Source organism: Diceros bicornis, chromosome 14, assembly GCF_020826845.1.
Source record: "Diceros bicornis minor isolate mBicDic1 chromosome 14, mDicBic1.mat.cur, whole genome shotgun sequence".
NCBI classification, from domain to species: Eukaryota; Metazoa; Chordata; class Mammalia; order Perissodactyla; family Rhinocerotidae; genus Diceros; species Diceros bicornis.
This window is the reverse complement of record NC_080753.1, coordinates 27,777,510-27,798,724: the sequence shown is the minus strand read 5'-3', so window position 1 is coordinate 27,798,724 and position 21,215 is coordinate 27,777,510. Positions and strand designations below refer to the sequence as shown.

At 42.9% G+C, this 21,215-nt stretch overlaps 2 protein-coding genes across 2 annotated transcripts in view; one reads left to right on the top strand and one right to left on the bottom strand.

Moving 5' to 3' along the window:
* Positions 1-13,579, bottom strand: part of TMEM217 (transmembrane protein 217) — a 30,594-nt gene extending 17,015 nt beyond the window's left edge. Inside the window, exon 1 of the mRNA XM_058555473.1 lies at positions 13,453-13,579. Within this exon, the coding sequence (XP_058411456.1) occupies positions 13,453-13,579 (127 nt within the window). The remainder of the gene's footprint in view (positions 1-13,452) is intronic.
* TBC1D22B (TBC1 domain family member 22B) overlaps positions 13,494-21,215 on the top strand; it is a 69,093-nt gene continuing 61,371 nt past the window's right edge. The window contains exon 1 of the mRNA XM_058554461.1: positions 13,494-13,688. Within this exon, the coding sequence (XP_058410444.1) occupies positions 13,633-13,688 (56 nt within the window). The 5' untranslated portion in view covers positions 13,494-13,632. The remainder of the gene's footprint in view (positions 13,689-21,215) is intronic.

The following is a 21,215-nucleotide window of genomic DNA, read 5'->3' as shown; positions in this document are numbered from 1 at the left end:
TCTCCCTCAGTAAAAAAAAAAAAAAAAAAAAGTGTCAGCACCCTAGGATGGCATCTGTAATTCTCTTGGCCTTTCTTTTGTGGTCATAAGCTGACTGCCATAGTGCCTCAGACCAGTATCCCACACAGGAGTGCACCAGTAAGCTCTCCTCCATGTTTGTCTCTTTCATAGGAAAGAAACCATTTCCCAGAACCCCCTGGTAGTCTTCCCCTCAAGGGTCATTGGTCAGAAGTCAGTCACATGGCCACCCAGAGCTGCAGGGGAGGCTGGAAAAGCAAGTTCCTGGCAAAGCTACGAAAGAGTGCCATAACTAGTCATATAAATCATGATTTATTCTCAGACTGGGAACACAGTTGCCCCATCCCTCCAAAAAATGAGTCCCCTTAACAAGTAAGAAAGAAGGAAATGGCTAATAATGTCTACCAGAGAGATTTTTTTCCATTAATTATCCCTTCTTCTCCATTGACATGGTAGGAACTATCTGTTTGCCCCTTCTTCCACAGAAGCAGAATTTTTAGATATACACAGAGTTGGCCAAAATAAGGTTTGCCTTTCCCAGCCTCCCTTGCAACTAAGTGTGGCCATGTGACCAGTTTCTGAGAATGGGTTGAAAGGGGAAGAAATGAATGCAATCACCAGGTATTAAGGAGAAGTCATGTCCTCCCTTTTCTTCTTCCCAATGGCTGAAATGTGGATGTGGTAGGGAGTCATCTTGGACCAAGTGGGCCAGGACATTATGGAGCATAGAGAGAAGGAGCCTAGGCCTCAGAAGATTTCACAGAGCAGAGCTGCCACACTAGCCTAGGCTTTTACATGAGAGAGAAAAATTGTAAACTTCTATCATGTTTAAAGCACCGTTATTTTGCAGCCACACTTACATCCTAATAAATACAACTGTCTCCAATCTTCTGCCTATAAACATGCTAAAGTCTCTCCCACCTCAAACAACTCTCCCTTGACCCAAGAGAAACTTGTGTTTCTCTCTAATTTACATTCAGTCTTTCTCTGTGTTAGAGCCAGTAACAGATACCAGCTCTTGGCTGATTTAAACAGAAAAGGCACAGCTCTTGGTCTTTTGGAGAAGGCTAGAGTACTGTCAGTTATCTATTACCACAATAATGCCACATAAACAACCACAAAACCACAATGTCATACAACAACGAACAGTACTTAGTTCACGGGTCTGTGGGGTTCAGCTTATCTGGGGCTGGGCTAAACTGGGCTGATCTCAGCTGGACTCACTCGAGCGTCTGGGGTCAACTGTTCGTTGGCTAGACAGTTCTGTTGATTTTGGCTGAGCTCATTCATATGCCTGAGGCTCAACTGGCTGTTGGCTGAGCTAGGATGGCTTCAGCTGGGATGACTCAGAGAGACTTGGCCTAGCACCACATCTCTCATCATCCAACAGGCTGGTTAAGACACGTTCTAATGGTAATGGCAACAGTGAGAGTGCTATTGATAGAATGTTTGTGTCCTCCCAAAATTCATATATTGAAAACCTAATGCCCAAGGTGATGGTATTAGAAGGCGGGGTCTTTGGGAAGTGATTAGGTCATGAGGGTGGAGCCCTCATGAGTGAAATTAGTGCCTTATTGAAAGAGAACCCACAGAGATCCCTAGCCCCTTCCACCACGTGAGGACACAGCGAGAGTTCGGCAATCTGCAACCCGGAAGAGGGCCCTCGCCCGACCGTGTTGGCACTCTGATCTTGGACTTCCAGACTCCAGAACTGAGAAATAAATTTTGGTTGGTTATAAGCCACCGTGTCTGTGGTATTTTGTTATAGCAGCACAAACAGACTAAGACAGAGAGCAAGCGCAGTCACACAGGTGCTTTTCAAGCCTCTGCTTGTGTAATGTTTGCTAACATCCATTGACCAAAGGCAAGCCACAAGGGTGAGTCCAGAGTCAGAATGGGAAGGTGTGACAAGATAACACGGATGCAGGGAGAGGTGAAGAATTGAGGCCATTAATGCAATCAATCTACCACACCACATTCAGAGATTTTGCTTACAGGGTGGTAGCCAACATCACACCACAGAGCTGGGCCACTGAAGACACTGCTGCTGCCACTGATGAGCATTTGACACCATAGTTGCAGTGAGAGACCTTCTAGCACCAGACCCTGGGCGTTGCTGTTGTCACAGCTGTTCCCCTAAACAGGATGTTGCTGCCACAACTGGCAGCACACAAATAGTGTGAATTCTTTTCTGTTTCTGCTTCTTTGTATCACAAGCCCCTCTTGATTCAAAGTCTAGGTTGGACAGATCTTATCAGCAGAGCCTATGGCACGTGCACATAACTTAGTTCACATGGAAGGATGGGAAAGTCAGGAGCTGGCATTTTTAGCTACCATACTGGGAGGTGGGCTCTGCTCCCCAGAAAGCTTCATAGGCTGAATAATTCTCTATACATGGGCATATACCATGGACAGCTAAAACAATCAAAACAGAATAACAACAATGAGGAGGAGAGGAGGAGGAGGAGGAGGAGAAGGAAGAGAAGGAGGAGAGAAGAAGGAGGAGGAGGAGAGAAGAAGGAGGAGGAGGAGGAAGAGAAGGAGGAGGAGAAGGAAAAGGAGGAAGAGAACACTAGCCTCTCACTCACTTCACAGCTAACTTTCTTGCAAGAGTACTTCTAGCTCACTTTTCTCTTCTACTTCTCTTCCATTTCACTCCTGTAGTAATCAGTTATTGCCACACTAATGATGCAAAACCCAGTGATTTACAACCAAAAGCATCTATTTTTCTCACTGACACTTCAGGCTGCAAGTTGGCTGGGTTTGGTTCCAAGCTTCAGTTTGGGTTTTTGTCTGCTCCATGTGCCTCCTTGGACCAGCAGCTCCCCAGGGTATGTTCTTCTCATGATTAATGGTAGGAAAGCAAGAGATGAGTGGAAACATGTGATGCCTCTTAAGGCACACTGTCACTTCTGCTCACGTTCGATTGGCCAGAAGAAATCTAGCAGGGAAATACACTCTGTCCACTCTCATGTGCTACAAGCGCACATGGTAAGGGGCAGTGAAGAACAGAGAACAATAATCCAGTCTATTGCAACTCTTCATCTGGCTCTGACCCTGCTGGCCCATGTGAGTCAACAGTAACCCCACAATTGCCAAATCAAATAGTTTTCAGAGGATGGGAGGCAGGCAGGTGCCAGGTCATGTGGTACATTTTAGGCCATGGTCAGGAGTTTGGATTTCATTCTACGGGTAGGGGAAGCCATTTAATGGTTGGATATGTGACGACAGTGGTCTTTCTACAATGCAAATCTGGTCATGTCATGCCCCTACTTAAATTTTCAGTGGATGTCCCATTGCCTGGAGGAAAAGGTAACACAATCCTTACATGGCATTAGAGGTCCACCATGACAGGACCCTGCTCCAGTATCTCCTGTCACAGCACCTCATTTTTTGGATTTTGTTCTTACCTTGTAGAGCTACTTATGGTTTATTTTAGTTTGGATTCTCCTAGAAGCTGATCCTGAGACAAGGGTTTGAGTGCAAACCATTTATTTGGGAGGTGACAGAAACACCAGTGGGGAAGAGGTGGAAAGTGAAGGAAGAGTGAGCTATAAAGCCAACAACCACTGTGGACAACAGGAGCTTAACTCTGTAAGGAAACTCTGGGAAACACACGCCTCACAATGATCCGACCTGAGGGTGAGCGAGCTGGGGTATTTACATACCAGCTCCTGAAAGTCATGTTGAGAACTGTTCCCGGGAGGAGTTAACTCCTAGGCACTTGTATATGCTGTGAGTGTGGGAAGTATGGCTTTCTGAAGTTCTTGGGAGCTGAGGGAAGAGCCTTCAGGCAAAGACAGCACACAGAGAGATCACGGAATACAGGCGAGGTACTGACAGTGTCTCCTAAGTAGTTTCTCAAATGCAACTTCTCTTGTAGATGCCCATAGTTCCATAAATGGTTCATCTTTCTGTCTGGGATGCCTTTCCCCCCACTGTCTACCTGGTAAACTCCTACTCATTCTTCAGGACCTTTCTCAGCTCCCTAAACAGAGAGGACCATGCCCCATTCTGTGTTTTCTTAGGACATAGTACACACCTCTACTTTTTATCACTTATCATGCTTTTCTTACTAGCCTGACTCCACTACCAGATGATACACTTGTTGAGGCAGGGGCTGCACATTCACAGCTCCTAATATAGTTTGGCACCTGGAATATAACAAATGCTCAACAAAAGCTAGTTGGATGGAAGGATTACTTTCTATCCACAGAGTCTGACAGTGATCCAGTGGAGTGCTGCATTGAACTGAGGCCAACCTGAGGTGAAATCATAACAGGATTTTTTTTTCGTGAGGAAGATCAGCCCTGAGCTAACCTCCAATGCCAATCTTCCTCTTTTTGCTGAGGAAGATTGGCTCTGGGCTAACATCCATGCTTATCTTCGTCTACTTTATATGGGACGCTGCCACAGCATGGCTTGACAAGCGGTGCTTCGGTGCGTGCCCAGGATCTGAACCTGCGAACCCCGGGCCGCCGAAGCAGAGTGCGTGCACTTAACTGCTGCGTCACCTGGCCGGCCCTTCATAACACTTTTTCTACCCCTTTATCATCTCCATGGCATTCCCCTTCCTTCATTCACCCGATACCTTCCTCTTCTCTCTCTCTATCCTAATATCAAAATCTGCTCCTAGATACGTCTTGTACATCAAAGGAAGACAAAACCAAGAGATAGGAAACCTGGGTTCCTGTTCATCTTTGCCATTGACTAGTTGGGGCATCCTTGGGCAAGTCTTTTCCTTTCTGAGCTTCAGACTCCTCATTTGTAAAATGATCTTGAACGTCCCTGCCGATTATTAAGGGGCTCTGTAAGAATATCTTTAGAAAGATGACACACAAGGAACTGGCAACAGTGGTTGCCACTGGAAAGGAAAAATGAGTAGCTGTGGGCCAAGGATGTGAGAGAGACCAACTTTCTCTTTATACCCTGCATTAGTTTCCTAGGACTGCTGCAACAAATTACCACAAATTTGGTGGCGTAAAACAACAGAAATTTGTTCTCTCCTAGTTCTAGAGGCTGGAAGACCAAAATCAAAGTGTTGGCAGGGCCACGTTCCCTCCTAAGGCTTTTGGGGAGAATCCTTCCTTGCCTCTTCTGGGTTCTGGTGGCTCCAGGCATTCCTCGACTCATGGCTGCAACACTCTGGACTCTGCCTCCATAGTCACATTGTCTCCTCCTCTCTGTCTGCATCTTCTCTCTCATAAGGACACTTGTCATTGAATTTAGGGTCCAACCAAGTGAACCAGGATGATCTCATCTCAAAATTCTTTATTGAATTATATCTGCAAAGACCCTTTTTCCAAATAAGGTAACATCCACAGGTTTCAGGGATTTGGAGGTGGACATATATTTTGGGGGGCCACATTCAACCTACTACATACCTATTTGTATGTTCTGAATTGGTATCATGTACAAATTTATGAAAGGAAAGAAGGAAGGAAAGAAAAAAGGAAGGAAAGAAGAAAGAAAGATTTATATGTGACTGAACAGATACTAAGGTTTCTACTTTGCCTCCTGGTCAAGCCAATTTTGTTCTTCTCATAGGATCTGGCTTTGAACCACCTTTTCTCCCCCAAATTTTTATTTACTGTTGAAACCATGTTATAGGAAATGAAAATGGAACTCTCGACACATGTATGCAGAATTAGTACAGCCACTTTGAAAAACAACTGGGTACTATTTTGTGGAGTTGAACTGGACAAAGAATTCCAGACCAGCAAATCCACTTTTACATTGATATCCTAGAGAAACCCTTCCACCTGTCCACTTATCCAGGAGACATGGATAAGAGTGTTCAAAGCAGCAGAGTTCACAGTAGCACAAAATATGAAACAACCAAATGCTCATCAGTACTAGCATAGATAAGCTGTGCTAGTTATAAAATGGAATATAATACAGCAGTGAAAATGAGTGAACTATAGCTACACTCATCCACATGGGTAAATCTCAAAACCATACTGTTTTCTAAAAGAAGCAAGCAACAGAAGAATAGATACAATACAATATCATTAATACAAACAACATATTATTATTATTTTTGATGAGGAAGATTTGCCCTGAGCAACATCTGTTGCCAATCTTTTTTTTTTTTTTTTTTTTTTTTTGCTGCGTAAGATTCTCCCTGAGCTAACATCTGTGCCGATCTTCCTCTTCTTGTATGCAAGCCACTGCCACAGCACGGCCACTGACAGACTAGTAGTGTAGGTCTGCACCCAGGAACCGAACCCGGGCTGCCGAAGCATAGCACGCCAAATTTAACCACTAGGCCACAAGAGCTGGCCCCAAACAACATATTTAAAGTTACAAACATAGGTGGAAAAGTATAAAGAAAAACAAGATGATTAATACAAAATTCTGCATAGTGGTTATACCTGAGTGGGGGAGAAAGGGGTATGCCCATGGGAAGGGACCCCCCAAGAGGCTTCTAAGGTACTGCTGATGTCCTATTGTATAGTGTGGGGAATGGGTACCTGAATGCAAATGTTATTATTATTCACTGAACTGTACATATTAGTTTTTTTTGTTTTTGCTTTTTTTTGGTTTTTTTTTGCTGAGGAAGATTCGCCTTGAGTTAACATCTGTTACCAATCTTCCTCTTTTTTGCTTGAGGAAGATTCGCCCTGAGCTAACACCTGTGCCAATCTTCCTCTATTTTGTATGTGGGTCACTGCCACAGCATGGCTGACAAGTGGTGTAGGTCCACATCCAGGAACCAAGCCTGGGCCGCTGAAGCAGAGCACACGAACTTAACCACCAGGCCACTGGGCCAGCCTCTGTACCTATTAGTTTTATATATTCTCTTGTGTGTATGATATAATTAACATCCCATGAGAAAAACCTACTATAGGTGAGGATGTGGAGCAATGGAAACCCTCACTCATTGCTGTAAGGACAAACATAGATTGGAAAAACCATTTTGGAGAGCACTTTGCAGTATCTAGTAAGGTAGAATTTATGTATGTTCTGTGATCTAGCAATGCCTTTCCTAGGTATTCCTAGGTACCTTAGAGCAGTGGTTTTCAAACTTTCTGACAACAACGTCTTATCAAGAAATACATTTTCTGGGGCCGGCTCTGTGGCTTAGCGGTTAAGTGCGTGTGCTCCGCTACTGGCAGCCCAGGTTTGGATCACGGGCACGCACTGACACACTGCTTCTCAGGCCATGCTGAGGCCGCGTCCCACATACAGCAACTAGAAGGCTGTGCAACTAGGACATACAACTATCTACTGGGGCTTTCGGGGGGGGAAAAAAAGGAGGAGGATTGGCAATAGATGTCAGCTCAGAGCCAGTCTTCCTCAGCAAAAAGAGGAGGATTAGCATGGATGTTAGCTCAGGGCTGATCTTCCTCACACACACAAAAATGAATAAATAATAAAAAAAAAAGAAATACATTTTCCATTACAACCAAGTACACATGTACACACACACACACACACGTATAAGTGTGTATAAAGTTGAAACACAAATTTTGCAAAACAATGCCTATCCATATTACATGCAAAACATTCTGATCATTCCTATTCCTGTCTCTTCTTTCTTTTAATTGAGATATAATTGACATTTAACACTATGTAAGTTTAAGGTGTAAATATTCCTGTGTATTCTACTTCATGAAAGTTCCCAACCTTTAAATTTATTTCAACCCATCAAGAGTTGACCAACCGTAATTTGAAAAAGACTGCGCTAGAGAAAATTTTGCATAAGGTAATGTGTAAAGGAATGTTAACTGAGCACTGTTCAAAATAAAAATAATTGGAGACGACAATTAAGGAATATTCACATAGTGGGACACTATATCGCAGTTAAGATGAATAAACTAGAGCTCCATGTATCAACAGAATGCTGAGTGAAAAAGGCCAGTTGCAGAAGCATATGTACAATGTGATGTTATTTATAAAGTTTCAAAACATGGAAAACATGTTGTTTACGGATACACACATATGTAGTAAAAGTCTACAACATGCATGAGAATGCTGAACACATAACTCAGGATGATGGTTTCCACTAGAGAGACGGAGGGTAAGGAGATCAAGGAGGGTCAAAAGGGGACTTGAATTGTATCATAGGATTCTTTTGTTTCTTAACCTTGTTCTTATATGTTATTTAGTTTTTATTCTTTGGGGATTGGCAAACTACCACCCACGAGCCAAATTTGGTTTGCTGTTTTTGTATGGCCTGTAAGCTAAGAATGGTTTTTACATTTTTTAATTGTTGAAAAAAATTTGAAAGAAGAATACTTTGTGATGTGAAAATTACATAAAATTCAAATTTTCATGTCCACAAATAAACTTTTATTGGAATACAACCACGCTAGTTTATTTTCATATTGTTTGTGGTTGCTTTCATGTTACACCAGCGGAGTTGAGTAATTCCAACAGAGACTGCATGGCCTGCAAAGCCAAAAATATTTATAACCTGGCCCTTTATAGAAAAAGTTTGCCAGCCCCTGGTTTATTGTGTGACATACATTCCATAATAATTTAAAAAATTGTAAAGCCATTCCTGATTGCCTAGTGGTTAAAGTTCAGCACTCTCACCGCTTCAGTGGTCCGAGTTCGTTTCTTGGTCACGGAACCACACCACTCGCCTGTCAGTTGCCATGCTGTGGCGGTGGCTCATATAGAAGAACTAGAAGGACTTACAACTAGGATATACAACCACATGCTGGGGCTTTGGGGAGGGAAAAAAAAAAGGAGGAAGATTGGCAACAGATGTTAGCTCAGGGTGAATCTTTCCCTGAAAAAAAACAAAAAATCTCATTTTACTTGAATGGATAAGGGGGGGAAGTTTAAAAAAAAAAATTGTAGCATTAAAGAAAAATTCCAGAAATAAAAAGATGCATAATTCTATGATCTAACAAAATTTGCTTAATTTTTCCATGTTTTCTTCCAGTCTTTGACAAAACCCATATATTTTTATTGAAATCAGGCAAAGACATTGTGCATTCAGCTTTTTCCCCACTGTATATCATTTCATAAACTTTTTCAATGTGGTATGTAGCAAATTTGCACATTTTAATGGCATAGCATGGTTCAAATTTACAAACCACACACCATAATTTGTGTAACTACCTCCTCATGTTTAAACCTTTATATTCTTTTCATTTTCCCCCTCTTTATTACTGGCTACACCACAAAGAACATCTTTGTACACAGAGCTTTTTTTCCCCTCCTTTTGGCTTATTTCCTTAGAATAAATTCCTAGGAAAGATTCTTTCTAACCTTTCTAAAGATTCTTTCTTAATCTTCCCTCCACGCCCCAAATTCTAACGACTCTCTCTTCCTTTCTTTACTCCAATAACATCTTACTTCTTCAGTATTCCTCTTATCCCTTTGCCTTCCCTAATATAACCGATGTCTCTCATTTGGCTCTTTCTTGTGGTTGCTTAGGGACCAAAAAGTCTCTCTTGCTCTTAGATCCCAGTTTGACTTTACCATTCCTTTGGTGGTCCAACATTCTGCAGTGCACTGTGAGGGCTGTTTCTTGCTCTCATTTCTTAACCTTTCCTCTCATCACAGGGTTCACTCCACTCCTTTGCCAAGGTTAAAGTCCGCCAGTGATCTCTTTGTAACTAAGTCCAAAGACTTTTTTCTCAATTTTTATCTTCCCTATGGAACTCCTGCTCTGAAATGACTTCCCTACTGTACTTTAGGCCTTTTCTCTTTCTTTTTCTGTGTGCTTCTACACATGGTTTATCTCTCCCATAGAACTTTCTTTAAGGATTGGGATATGCCTACCTCTTTTGAGTGCACATTCAACCCATGCATAGCTCATTCCCTTAATTCTACTTTGCCCCTGTCTAAGTTGTTTTACTCTCCTTTGAATGAATATGACGTTGAGGAGGGAAAAGTTAAAAACCTGCAGGCAGACAACATCTACAGTTGTCTCGCAGGCAACAACTCTACTTACAGTTTCAAAACAATCAAACCTTTGAGATAGATTCAGGGATCACAGGTCATACTGTGCTAGTAATAGAGATTTACAAAGTGAGGTCCACAGACCAGCAGCATCAGTGTCACCCGGGAGCTTGTTAGAAATGCAGAATTGTAGCCTCCACCCCAGACCTACTGAATCAGAATCTAGGCTTTTACCATGATCTCCAGGTGATTCAGTAGGTACCCGAAAGTGTGAGAAGCACAAGTCTAGTGGACCAGAGTGCCTGCCACTACAAGCCTCCATCAAGAGTGTTCCAAGGACCCCTTGGGAACCTAAAACCAATGATTTTCACCTCTAGTTGGGCAAAGTTTGGTGTGAGGGTGATCAGGCTGCCACGGCTAACACTCCTTTGATGGACAGGGTTGATTTGATGGATCTCCTGGCTAGGTGGGTGGCCTCCCTCCCTCATCATTCTAGGTAGAGGTTCATTCCTCTGAAGTTGCAAAAGGATTTGAAGAGGACAATCTTTCTCAAGGGAGGAAGGCTGTTCTTCAACCAAGAGCTTAGGCAAGCTTATAGAATCTTTGGTAAAGCGGATACATCCTGCTGGGGATTAGAAAACATGGTTAATATCACCTTTTCCAACAAAAAATGTGCATGAACAACAGAGAACCAAAAGACAAGAATAGTTTATCCTCTTCATTCTCTCATTCAGTAAATATTAAGCACCTACTATGTGCCAAGTGCTATTCTGGGTGCTGGGGTTATAGCAGAGAACAAAACAGACAAGATACCTGCCTTAGTGGAGTTTACATTCTAGGGGATGGGATGACGACAAACAAGTACATAATATGGTAATGAGTGATAGTGCTTTAAAGAAAAATAGAGTGGTGGAGCCCGCTATTTAGACGGGTGGTCAGGGGAGGCCTCCCTAAGATGAAGAGACTTCTGAATGAAATGAGGGAGCAAGCCAACAGATATCTGGAGGAAGAGAATTCCAAGCAGAGAATATGGCTAATACAAAGGTCCCGAGGTAGGCACATGCTTGGAGTGTTCAAGGAACAGCAAAAAGGCCAACCAATGTGACTGGGGCAGATAAGCAAAGAAGAGAGTGGAACCAAATCACGCAGGGTCTTTAAGGAGCTTGGATTGTATGCCAAGTGTGATGGAGCCATTGCAAGGCATTGAGCAGAGGAGTGACATAATCTAACTGGCATTTTATTTAATTAATTAATTTATTTGCTGAGGAAGATTCTCCCTGAGCTAACATCCATTGCCAATCTTCCTCTTTTTTTTTTTTGTTTGAGGAAGATTAACCCTGAGCTAACATCTGTGTCCATCTTCCTCTATTTTGTATGTGCGACGCCTCCAAAGCATGGCTGACGAGTAGGTCCAGGCCCGGGATCGGAACTCACACCGCCTAAGGGGAGCATGCGGAACTTGAACCACTCGGCCACAGGGTCAGCCCCTAACTGACATTTGAAAAGGCTCTCTCTGGCTGCTGTGTGGGGACAGATTCCAAGGGGAGAGGAGTGGAAGCAGGGAGGCCTAACAGGAGGCTGCTGTAGGGACGTGGTTGGTTTAGATTCAGGTGGTCATGCTGGTGGTGAGAAAGGGCCCAACAATCTCAACTTCCCTCACAAAGACTATTTAAAAAGTTATCACCAGATGACTTGAGTGATTTTTTTTTTTAATCTTAGATGGCAAACTGGCTTAGATGGAGCAAAGAGGAGAAATAATAGCACTTCTCTGGGTTGAACAATGTTACCAGCACCCCCGGGGAATCGGTGTTATTTAACATTTCATAAATGATTAAGAAAAAAGAATACTTTGAGACATTTCTAGATACACAAATTATACTCTGCTTTCCACATAGTGAAATGTCAAGTCAATAGGGAGCATCTTCTGGAAAATTTCTAAAGCTATGTGAGTAGTCTGGAAAGTGCCAGGTGACTAGCTACAGGAACAAGTGTAAGACAGCTCACACAGGGGGAGACAATTCAGATGATACCTTTAAGATAATCAACTCTGAACTGCCAGTTGCCACCAAGGAAAGTGATCTAGAAATTGCTGTCGATTATCCTTTCAAGACACCAGCTCTTGTCAAGTCCAAAATGCCAGCAAAAGTTCTGGGTGGTGTTTTGAGAAAACACCAGTTTCAACAAAACCTCAGGAAACCCCTCCTGGAGTTCAGTGTGCAGTGCTGGTCACCACAGCCTAAAAAAAAAACCAGAGCCAAAGAAAGGCAGCTAAAATGACTAACAGGCTAGAGGGGCTTTTGTTTGATGCATTAAATGCCCATAAATGTGACTGAGACAAGATAAGATGAAAGTCTATAAAAGCATGAAAGAGTCAGAGAAAGTAAAAATAGCCCTTTTCATACAATCTCATGATTGTGAAATTAGGGGACAAAAGAAGCTTGAAAATGGGGGTAATGTCTATGTAGAAAGAGGCCATTGGAGGGCATATAAAAGAAGGTCCTTCTTTAGACAGGAGGTCCTTAAGCATTCTCCAGTATGTGGAAGGACATGTGGTAGCAGTAAACAGGAGTGGGGATGGGGGACAACCAGCCCACCTCAACAGTAATTTGTTGGGACAAAAACTACTCTGGACTTGGGTGTGCCCCCTGCCTCCCCCCACCCCACCCCATCACTGTGACATACAACCACAGGAACTCAGAGCAAAAACACCAAGACATGCAAAGGATTTAAATGCTAATATTAAATCCCATTCTGAGTCAAAATTAGATTGAAAATAAATTAAAGAGTGAAAGATTTATAATAGATTAATAAGGGAAATTAAGATGTTTGGGAGTACATCCTTAATCAGTGATTCATGCCATGGAGATATTCTATGTCCTTGCAAGAAATGTTACTCGGTAGTCTAAATTGGATGGATAAAATAAGAACATTCCCTAAACACTATTTGTCAGCATCTAGGTTCTTATAGTCAGAAAGTGACAGTTATTGACTGAAAGAGGGATTAGACCATTTGAACTTCACCCACGGCTTAAGTCCTTTGGCAGTGTTCAATTAGCAGAAGAGATGGAGACTCTGACGAACTAACGGTTACTCACGTGTGGAACAGTTAGCAGCCCTGGGCTATCGGATCCGTATTAGTCTTCCTTCACAGAATTAAAAAAAAGAAAAAAAATCCGGGTCCACGTAACAGAGAAGGGGAGGGTAATAACTAGAGTATAATTGAGTTGGGAGATGTTAAAAACGGGCTGCAACCAACACATAGGACCTTACTTTTAGGTCAAAGATTTATGTATATTAATACATATGCTCTCTCTTTTCAAAAAATATTAGACTCAGAAACCTCGTTCTCCCCAAGATAAATAGTATCCTTTCCTTCTTCCCCTAGGTCCCTTACTTTACCTGCCTCTTCCCCTCCCGGGCAGTGGGAACTTTCAGCCCCGCCTCCCTGCTCGTCCAAGCTCCGCCTTCCTGGTCCACCTGTGTGCCCAGCCCCTGACGTTACCGCTCGGCTTCAGCGGCCTGCAGGATTCCGGCTCCCGATTGGTCCGTCCCACCACGGTCTGCGCAGCCCACCAATGGCAGCTGCGCTGGGTTGGGGGGTGCCCACATCCAAGATGGCGCCTCCAGCAGCTGGGAGCGGGTGACCGGCGGCTTGGAAGCGGCCTGGGTTGGCCCTCCGATTGCGGGGTCCTGGGGGCATCTCGCCAGGTACCACCCCCGGCCCGCCTACAAGGCCTTCCCCGGGCCAGAGCGATGGCCGCCGAGAACAGCAAGCAGTTTTGGAAGAGGAGCGCCAAGCTGCCGGGGAGGTGAGCCCAGGACGCTGAGGGAGAGGGGATTGGACCAAACCGTTCCAGATCCTAAACCATAAATCCCGCGGGCCTGGGGCGCCACCGACCCCGGAAGGCTGGTTTGGGGAATTTGGGCTGGAAGAGATGGGGCTGCCTGGTGGCGGCAGGACAGCTGTCAGGCAGAGGACCAGGCAGCGAGCTTTGGTGATGGCTGGTTGTGGGAGCAGACTGGGGTCTGGGGGCGGAGGGCTCAGGAGGGGCTGCCCTCAGCCGGGAGGTGGCTGAAGTCCTGGGGTTAGAGACAGTGGAGTTGGATGAGTAGCCAGTGTCGGTCCTGGGTTAGGAGGGCCATCCCCAGAGCTGCTTTTCGCTTTAAAAAGAACTCCCTCTTGGTGGTCGGGGGGGCGGTCTCCACCACACACAGGTAGTTGTTTGCACGAGGATGGCCCCTTCTCTTGCTCCCCGAGCTCAGTGCGTACGAATCTTTCCCCTGGACTCCCAGGAGGTTCTGGTGGGCGCTTGGGACCGTCTGCGAGGGGACAGGAAAAGTGAGGAAAATTCCCAAGTTTGACCTAACTTTAAGTTGGTTTTTTCCCATTAGGAATTAATACAGGGTGACCCAAGAATCGAAGTTATTTCTTTAGCATTTTCTAAGGATTTATTCAACCCTAAGTGGCTTCTTCCCCCCTGCGTTGTAGTGTTCTTCTTGTGCAAATGCACTAAATTCTTTCTTTCTTCAGTTATTTAGTTGGAGAGTTGACTTTCTAAGCTTTTTTTTTTCCCTTTTTGGTGTATGTTGAGACGCTTAGCAGTTGTACATCCATCAATCTGCCGTTGATTTATAGTTTCAATTTGTTTTGGGCAGTCTTGAGAAGTATAAAGAAGAGTGTATGTTTCAGTAGTGAATTTAAGATTTCTGCCAGCTACAGTCTACTTGGTGATGAAATTCATGTTTGGTTGGGCCCCACATGCAGCCTTTACTAATTGATTCAGGCCTTATCCTCCTGGGATAATCCTTTGAACTTGTGGCCTTTTTTTCTTTTTTAATAGCAAGAGAGAAATGAGGGTCAGTGGTGGCTACAGAGCAGTCTTATTTTATTCAAGATCCTGTTAGACATATGGAGAATAGAGTGTGAATCAGCTTTTAGCAATATAGTATTAAAATAATGCAAGGCAATACAGAGATAGCTTCACATTGAAGTGCTGTGGAATTACAGTGTTAATATTACTGCTAAAGACTTCTATGTTTTTAGATAAGCATCACTTCCTGCCAACTGATTCCTTTTCCTTCCTGGTCTAGTGAGCTCTCCTCTCTCGCTAACTGCTGTTCTCTGGGGTTTTCCATGGTGAGATCATTAAATTTCAAATCCTAAGGTTATGATCAGAATCAGTGGGAAAACTGTTAAATCAGGAAGCAGTATTTGGGATGTGGGACATGGCATGGTCTTTTGTGCCTACTGATTGCTGGTTGTTATTTACAATTTTTGTTTTCTCTGTTTCTTCTTTTGGACTGTGGGAATGGTCAGCCTTTCTGAAAGCACTACTTTCGTGAGCTAGGAAGAGGAGTCTTTTTGGTTTCTTAAGTTTCTGGCTTCCTTTTTCATTTTGAAGAGGAATATAGAGGGATAATGGAGAGAACATTTGAGTTCAGAAAGATTTGGGTTATTTTTTGGACTCTCTTACCTCTGTGATCAAGGACAAATGATTTACTCAATCTCTCTAGGCCTCAGTTTCCTTATCTGTGAAATGAGGATACAAATACTTTCCACAGGGTTACCGTGAGTCCTAAATTAAACATCCTATTTGTAAAGAACCTAGGACAGTGTTTATTTAGCACATTATAGTTGCTCAATGAATACTAGTTATTAGTATTACTGTTATTATTAGAGCAAGTAAACATTTGAAAGAATGTTTTCTCAGATCCTTACCCCAGTACTATGTATTTATGTTCATTGTTTATTTTAAGGCATTAAAATGTTGCCCCAATTCATAATAGTTTTTAGTACCTTGCTTGTGGAAGAGAAGTAGTGTTCAGCTGTGTGCTCTTAGCAGGGAAAGCCCTGGGAGCCCCTGATTGTGGGAGAATACTAAAGTTCTTTTAGATAGAAAGTGCTTTGATTTAAGGAAAATGTTAGGGCATTTTCTCAAGAATAGAACTTTTGTATTTTTACTCTTTCAGTCTTAGTGAAGTAAAACTTTCTCCTGGGTGGGGAAATGACACAGATGACTGTGTCTAAGCCCATGGCAACCTAGAAGTGAAACTAGTTTACTCTGCAAATTGAAAAGTAAAAATTCAAAGCAGTAGCAGATTACCTTCAAATTCTTTGGTTACGATCAAGCAACTTTAATGACAACAAATAGGAATTATATATAGTACAATAGCCTAAGTTCAAAATGAATTAAACATCCTTTTTAAAAATAACAGCTTTATTGAGATATAATTCACATACCCTAAAAATTCACACTTGTAAAGTGTACAATTCAGTAGTATTTAGTATATTCATACTAACTGTCTAGTATAGATGGTTTTGTGCAACCATCACCATTAATTTCAGCACATTTTCTTCACCCCCAAAAGAAACTTTGTATCCATTACTAGTCACTTCCTGTCTCCCCCTCCCTCCAGTCCCTGGCAACCACTAATCTTTCTGTTTCTATGGATTTACCTATTCTGGACATTTCATATAAATGGAATAATGTGATTTGAGGCCTTTTGTGACTGGCTGTTTTTATTAAGCATAATTTTTTTTAGGCTCATGCATGTTGTAGCATGTATCAGTATTTCATTCCTTTTTGTGGCTAAATAATATTCCATTGTGTGGATATACCTTTGTTTATCCATTCATTTGGCATTTGGGTTGTTTTCACTTTTTGGGTATTATGACTAATGCTGCTGTGAAATTCGTGTGCAGGTCTTTGTGTGGATGTATGTTTTCCATTCTTCTGAGTATATGTAGGAGTGGAACTGCTGGGTCCTATGGTAACTTGATGGAATTAAACATCTTTTTAAGTTCTCTCAGTTATTCCTAAGAGCCCCATGTGCTTATTACATCAAATGGTCCTTGTGCAGATGCCTAGGAAGATAGGAGGCATGTGGTTGGGAGTGCAGGCTCTGGAAACTGGGAACCAGTAGATAAATAAGTTCTGGACATCTGATGCACAGCATAGTGATTATAGTCAACAGCACTGTATTATAAATGTCAGAGTTGCTAAGAGACTAGATCTTAATTGTTCTCACCACAAAAAGGAAATAGTAATTATGTGGCATGATAGAGGTGTTAGCTGACACTATGGTGGTAATCATATTGCAATATATAAATGTATCAAACCAACACATCGTACACTTTAAATGTACACAATATTATATGTCAACTATATCTCAAAAAAAAAAAAAAGGAATGCAGGTTTTGGAACTTGACTGCCTGGGTTCAAATCCCAGCTCTGCCACTTCCTTGCACTGTGACCTTGGGCAAGTTACTTAACCTCTCTGTGCCTCAGTCTCCTTATCTGTAAAATGGGGACAGAGTATGTGCCCCATAAGGCAGTTATGAGGATTAAATGAGATAATGCATAGAAAGTGCCTAGGAGAAACTCAGTAATATTAGCTATTATGAAAATGATAGTTGTGATTACAGTAGCTCCTGTTTTTATTTGTTTCTCCCCCTTGCTCTAGTTTCTGAAACTGGAATTGAAAAACTTTGATCAGCGGTGTGTCTGGAGCCCCCAGTGAGTCCTGAGCTCGGTGGGGGTGGGGGTGGGGGTGGGGTGGGCAGGCATCACCTGTTGTTAATTAGGCAGAGGGTTTTTGGAGGCACAGGGAAGCCTAATGCAGGGCAGCTATGGCTATCAGGTGTTCATTAGTGATGAGGAGATGATTTTGAGCCATGTTCTCAAACTTGAGTGAGTCACCTGGAGGACTTGTGAGTTTCTGATCCAGTAGGTCTGAGGTGGGACCTGAGAGGTTGAGCTTCTAAGAAGTTCCTAAGTGATACTGCTGCTGCTAATCTGGGCTGCGCTTTGAGAACCACTGAGAAAAGAGCCCTGAATTAGACTGAAAGAATCCTGAGTTCTGTTTGGGGAGCGAGGGGGCGGGGCTTTTGCCATGTGGGTCTTAAACAATGTATGCATCTCCTCTTGGCTGTGTAATAAGCATCTCACATTCGACAAGTCCAAACAGAACTCTTGATTTCCACATCTGCCCTCTCCTGGAAAGCTGTTCTTTCCATCTCACTTAATGGTCCCACCATTCACCATGTTCTTCAGACCAAAAATCCCAGTGTTTTTGATTCTTCTCTTAACTGCTGGGCCTTCCTGCCACATCCAATTCATCAGCAAGTCCTGTTGGTTTATCAAAATATATTCCGAATCTGAGCTCTTCTCACCACCTCTCCCCCTGCTACCGTGATCAGACTGAGTCCTCTCTCGCCTGGGCTACTGCTGTTGCCTCCTGATTGGTCTTCCTCTTCTCTTCTTGGCGCTCTACAGGCCTCTTATTTGTAGTTAGAATAAAATCCGAACTCTCGAAGTCTTCCAGGCCCTTCATGGTTGGAAAGATGGGCCAAGGTAAGGACTTGGATCGTTATCCTAAGAGCAGTGGGATGCCATTAGGAGGTTGGTGGGGGCTGTGACAAGATCAGATTTGCATTCATAAAAATATCATTCTGGCTGCCCTGAGGAAAATGGCTTGGACAGATGTTTTCAATGGTTAGGGTTGGGGACACACGGTTGGTGTTTTGGGTGGGTTAGTTTTAGGTTGTACTAGACTGTAGGACGTTTAACATCCCTGGCCCCTGCCCACTAAATGCCAGGAAGGCAGTTATTTGTACCAGTTATTGGTACAAACACCCTTCCCACACACATGTACACATTTCCAAACCCTCCAGCCTCCCCTCCCTTTCAACACTCCCAATTTCCCCCTCCAACCCCCACCCCCACCACCACCCCTGCCCCTGCTGGGGATCCAAACAGTTTAGTTAAGAGGCTACTGCAGTCAATAGAGGGAGAGGCTGTGATGGCTTGGACTAGGGCTTGGCGAGTAGAGGTCAAGTTTGAGAATATCCACAGGACTTGGTAAATTATTGGATTTGGGGAGTGAAGGAGAAGGAGATACCAAGGAGGTGTCACTTCCAGGTTTCTGGCTTAGGTGGTCAGTTAAGATTTTGTGTCATATGCTTAGAGAAAAAGCCAAGTTTTAGGGTGAAGTACTTAAATACTCTACGCTTGATTTCCTTATCTGTGAAATGAGAGGTTTGGCTTAAGTGAGCTTCAAGACTCCTACAAGTTCTGAGTATTAAGTTTGAACTTACCTAGTCCAACCCTTGTCAGTGGGTATTTCTCTTTTGCTCTGTCACTCACACCAAGCATGATTGATAGGTAGGAGTAGATGGTGGGTGGGGGCGCTGGAGGCAGCCTTTTCTATCTTGTGCTTTTGAAAGTAGCAAATTGCTGGCCCTGCTGAATGTCTGAGTGTCATGAAATTGTAGAATGTTAGAATTCGACCCTACGACCACTGCAGGTGAGGAAACTGAGACCAGAGAGGGAAAGTGACTTGCCTCAAATCACACTGTAGGTTTCTTGACTCCTTGTCCATGCTCTTACTACTGCTTCCCCCTTCCCTCAATCTCTGCTAAGATTAAGACACCCTCTGTCCACGCACCTTATCCAGTCCAACGGATGCTTCCAGTGAAAGGATGTGGATGAGACTTGGAATGGGAGAGGCAAATGTGAGCCAAAGCCTGGCTCATTTCTCACATTCTTATGTCCAATCCTTCTGGGAAGGGCTTCTCCCACTTTTTAAGCAAAAGTGTTTATTGTTAAGGAACTCTTTTTAGCATTAAATGAAGTTGAGAAAAATGCCTGATCACTTGAATTACTTAGGAGCCCATAGATTTTAACTAAATCCTTCTCTGTTATTTGGTCATTTTTCATAAAATTAATGACTCTGATGGTAGACTCAGGGTAATGGTCCCAGCCTGTCTGGGCAGGTACATTACAACCTATTCTTAGCTTGAAAATGTTTTACTGATAAAGTAAGTGACTAGAAGATACTAAATTGTCACCGGAACAGCGTAGATCCCCAGTTCTGGAAGACTTCCATCGAGTGAGTGTGTGAACCTGAGTCAGCTGCCAACATGTTTGGCTTTAAATTGGATAGCTCTGTTCCCATATTTGCTTTAGCTCCTTTGTTGGCGCTAAACAAACACCTGTTGATTTTATCTACCAAGGTTTTTGCCCTATTCCAACTATGTAAACGAGCTATGCCAACACATTCCGTGGTGCTGGTTTTATTAGAGAGCATGACGGAGGTTAACCCGGATTTTTGCTTTGTTTTGTCTCCGTTGCAGCACATCCCGGGGCATTCTTTTCTCTGCGTATTCAGGGTGATTTCTCTGAGATGCGGTGTGTTTGCCTCTAGTTTTTAGGTCTAGCTAGACAAGAGTCAGCTTAAGCAGAGGCCCGGGTTTGTAGAGTTCTAGTCTTCACTCACGAAGTATTGTTCAGTGCCTGCTGGTGTGTGTCACGGTCTGCCAGGTGGTGAGGGGACTACAGAAAAAGACATGGTGCCCCCCTCCCTGCTCTCTAGAAGCGGAAAATCCGACTTGGCACCGTGGCCTCCTCTGGTGAGGATGCTGTGTGTTATTGACTTTCTGGTTTTTCCACTAAGCGTATGTTACTGTTGTAATCAGAAAAACTTAAAAGTGGAGCTGGGTGAAAACACATTGTTGAGTGAGAAAAGCAAGATGTAGAATGTTATGTACAGTATGCAGGCTTTTATGTGAAGTTTTAAAACATGAAAGTATGTTGTTTATGGATACATGAATACATGTAAAAGTACAAAAACAGATGGGAAGGATTTCATGCCCACTTTAGGATAGTGGTTATCTCTTGGAGGAGAAAGGGAGACAGGCCTGGGGATGGCAATTGGGACGCCAGTAGTCTAACACCTTATCTTCTTAAAAAAGGAAATATGGCAAATATTAACATTTGTTAAATCAGAGTGATGGATTTATGGATGTTATATTTTTCTCTGTACTTTTCTTTGTGTTTGAAAATATGAATTAAATGCTTTTTACGCTTGTTGTTAGAGCATTTTAATGTTTTTTAAATTTGTGTTGGAGAGATCAGCCAGCCATGAAATTAAGTAATATTTAAAGTAACATGATTCAGAGTCAAAATAAGTCGTATATACAGTGTGATGCCATTTATATAAGGTTTTAAAAAAATGTAAAACAATGCTATATATCATTTAGGGATAAATATATAGAAAATAAAAACAAAAATGAGGGTTAAAAATGCCAGATTCAGTAAAATGGCTTCATAGGAGGGGAGGGAGGGATGTGCTGGGGTTTCAGCTTCATAATATCTTATTTCTTATGTAGGTATTTAGCACCTACCTGAATGTGCCTCATATTATGATCTAAAGCTTTTTTTATTTTAAAAAGTTTATTTTTTAAAAGCAATATGAACCCTGATTTATATATTTTGGGGAATCAGAGAAGGCATGGGTTAGTGGACACTGGGGATAGGGTCAGAGAAAGTCTCATG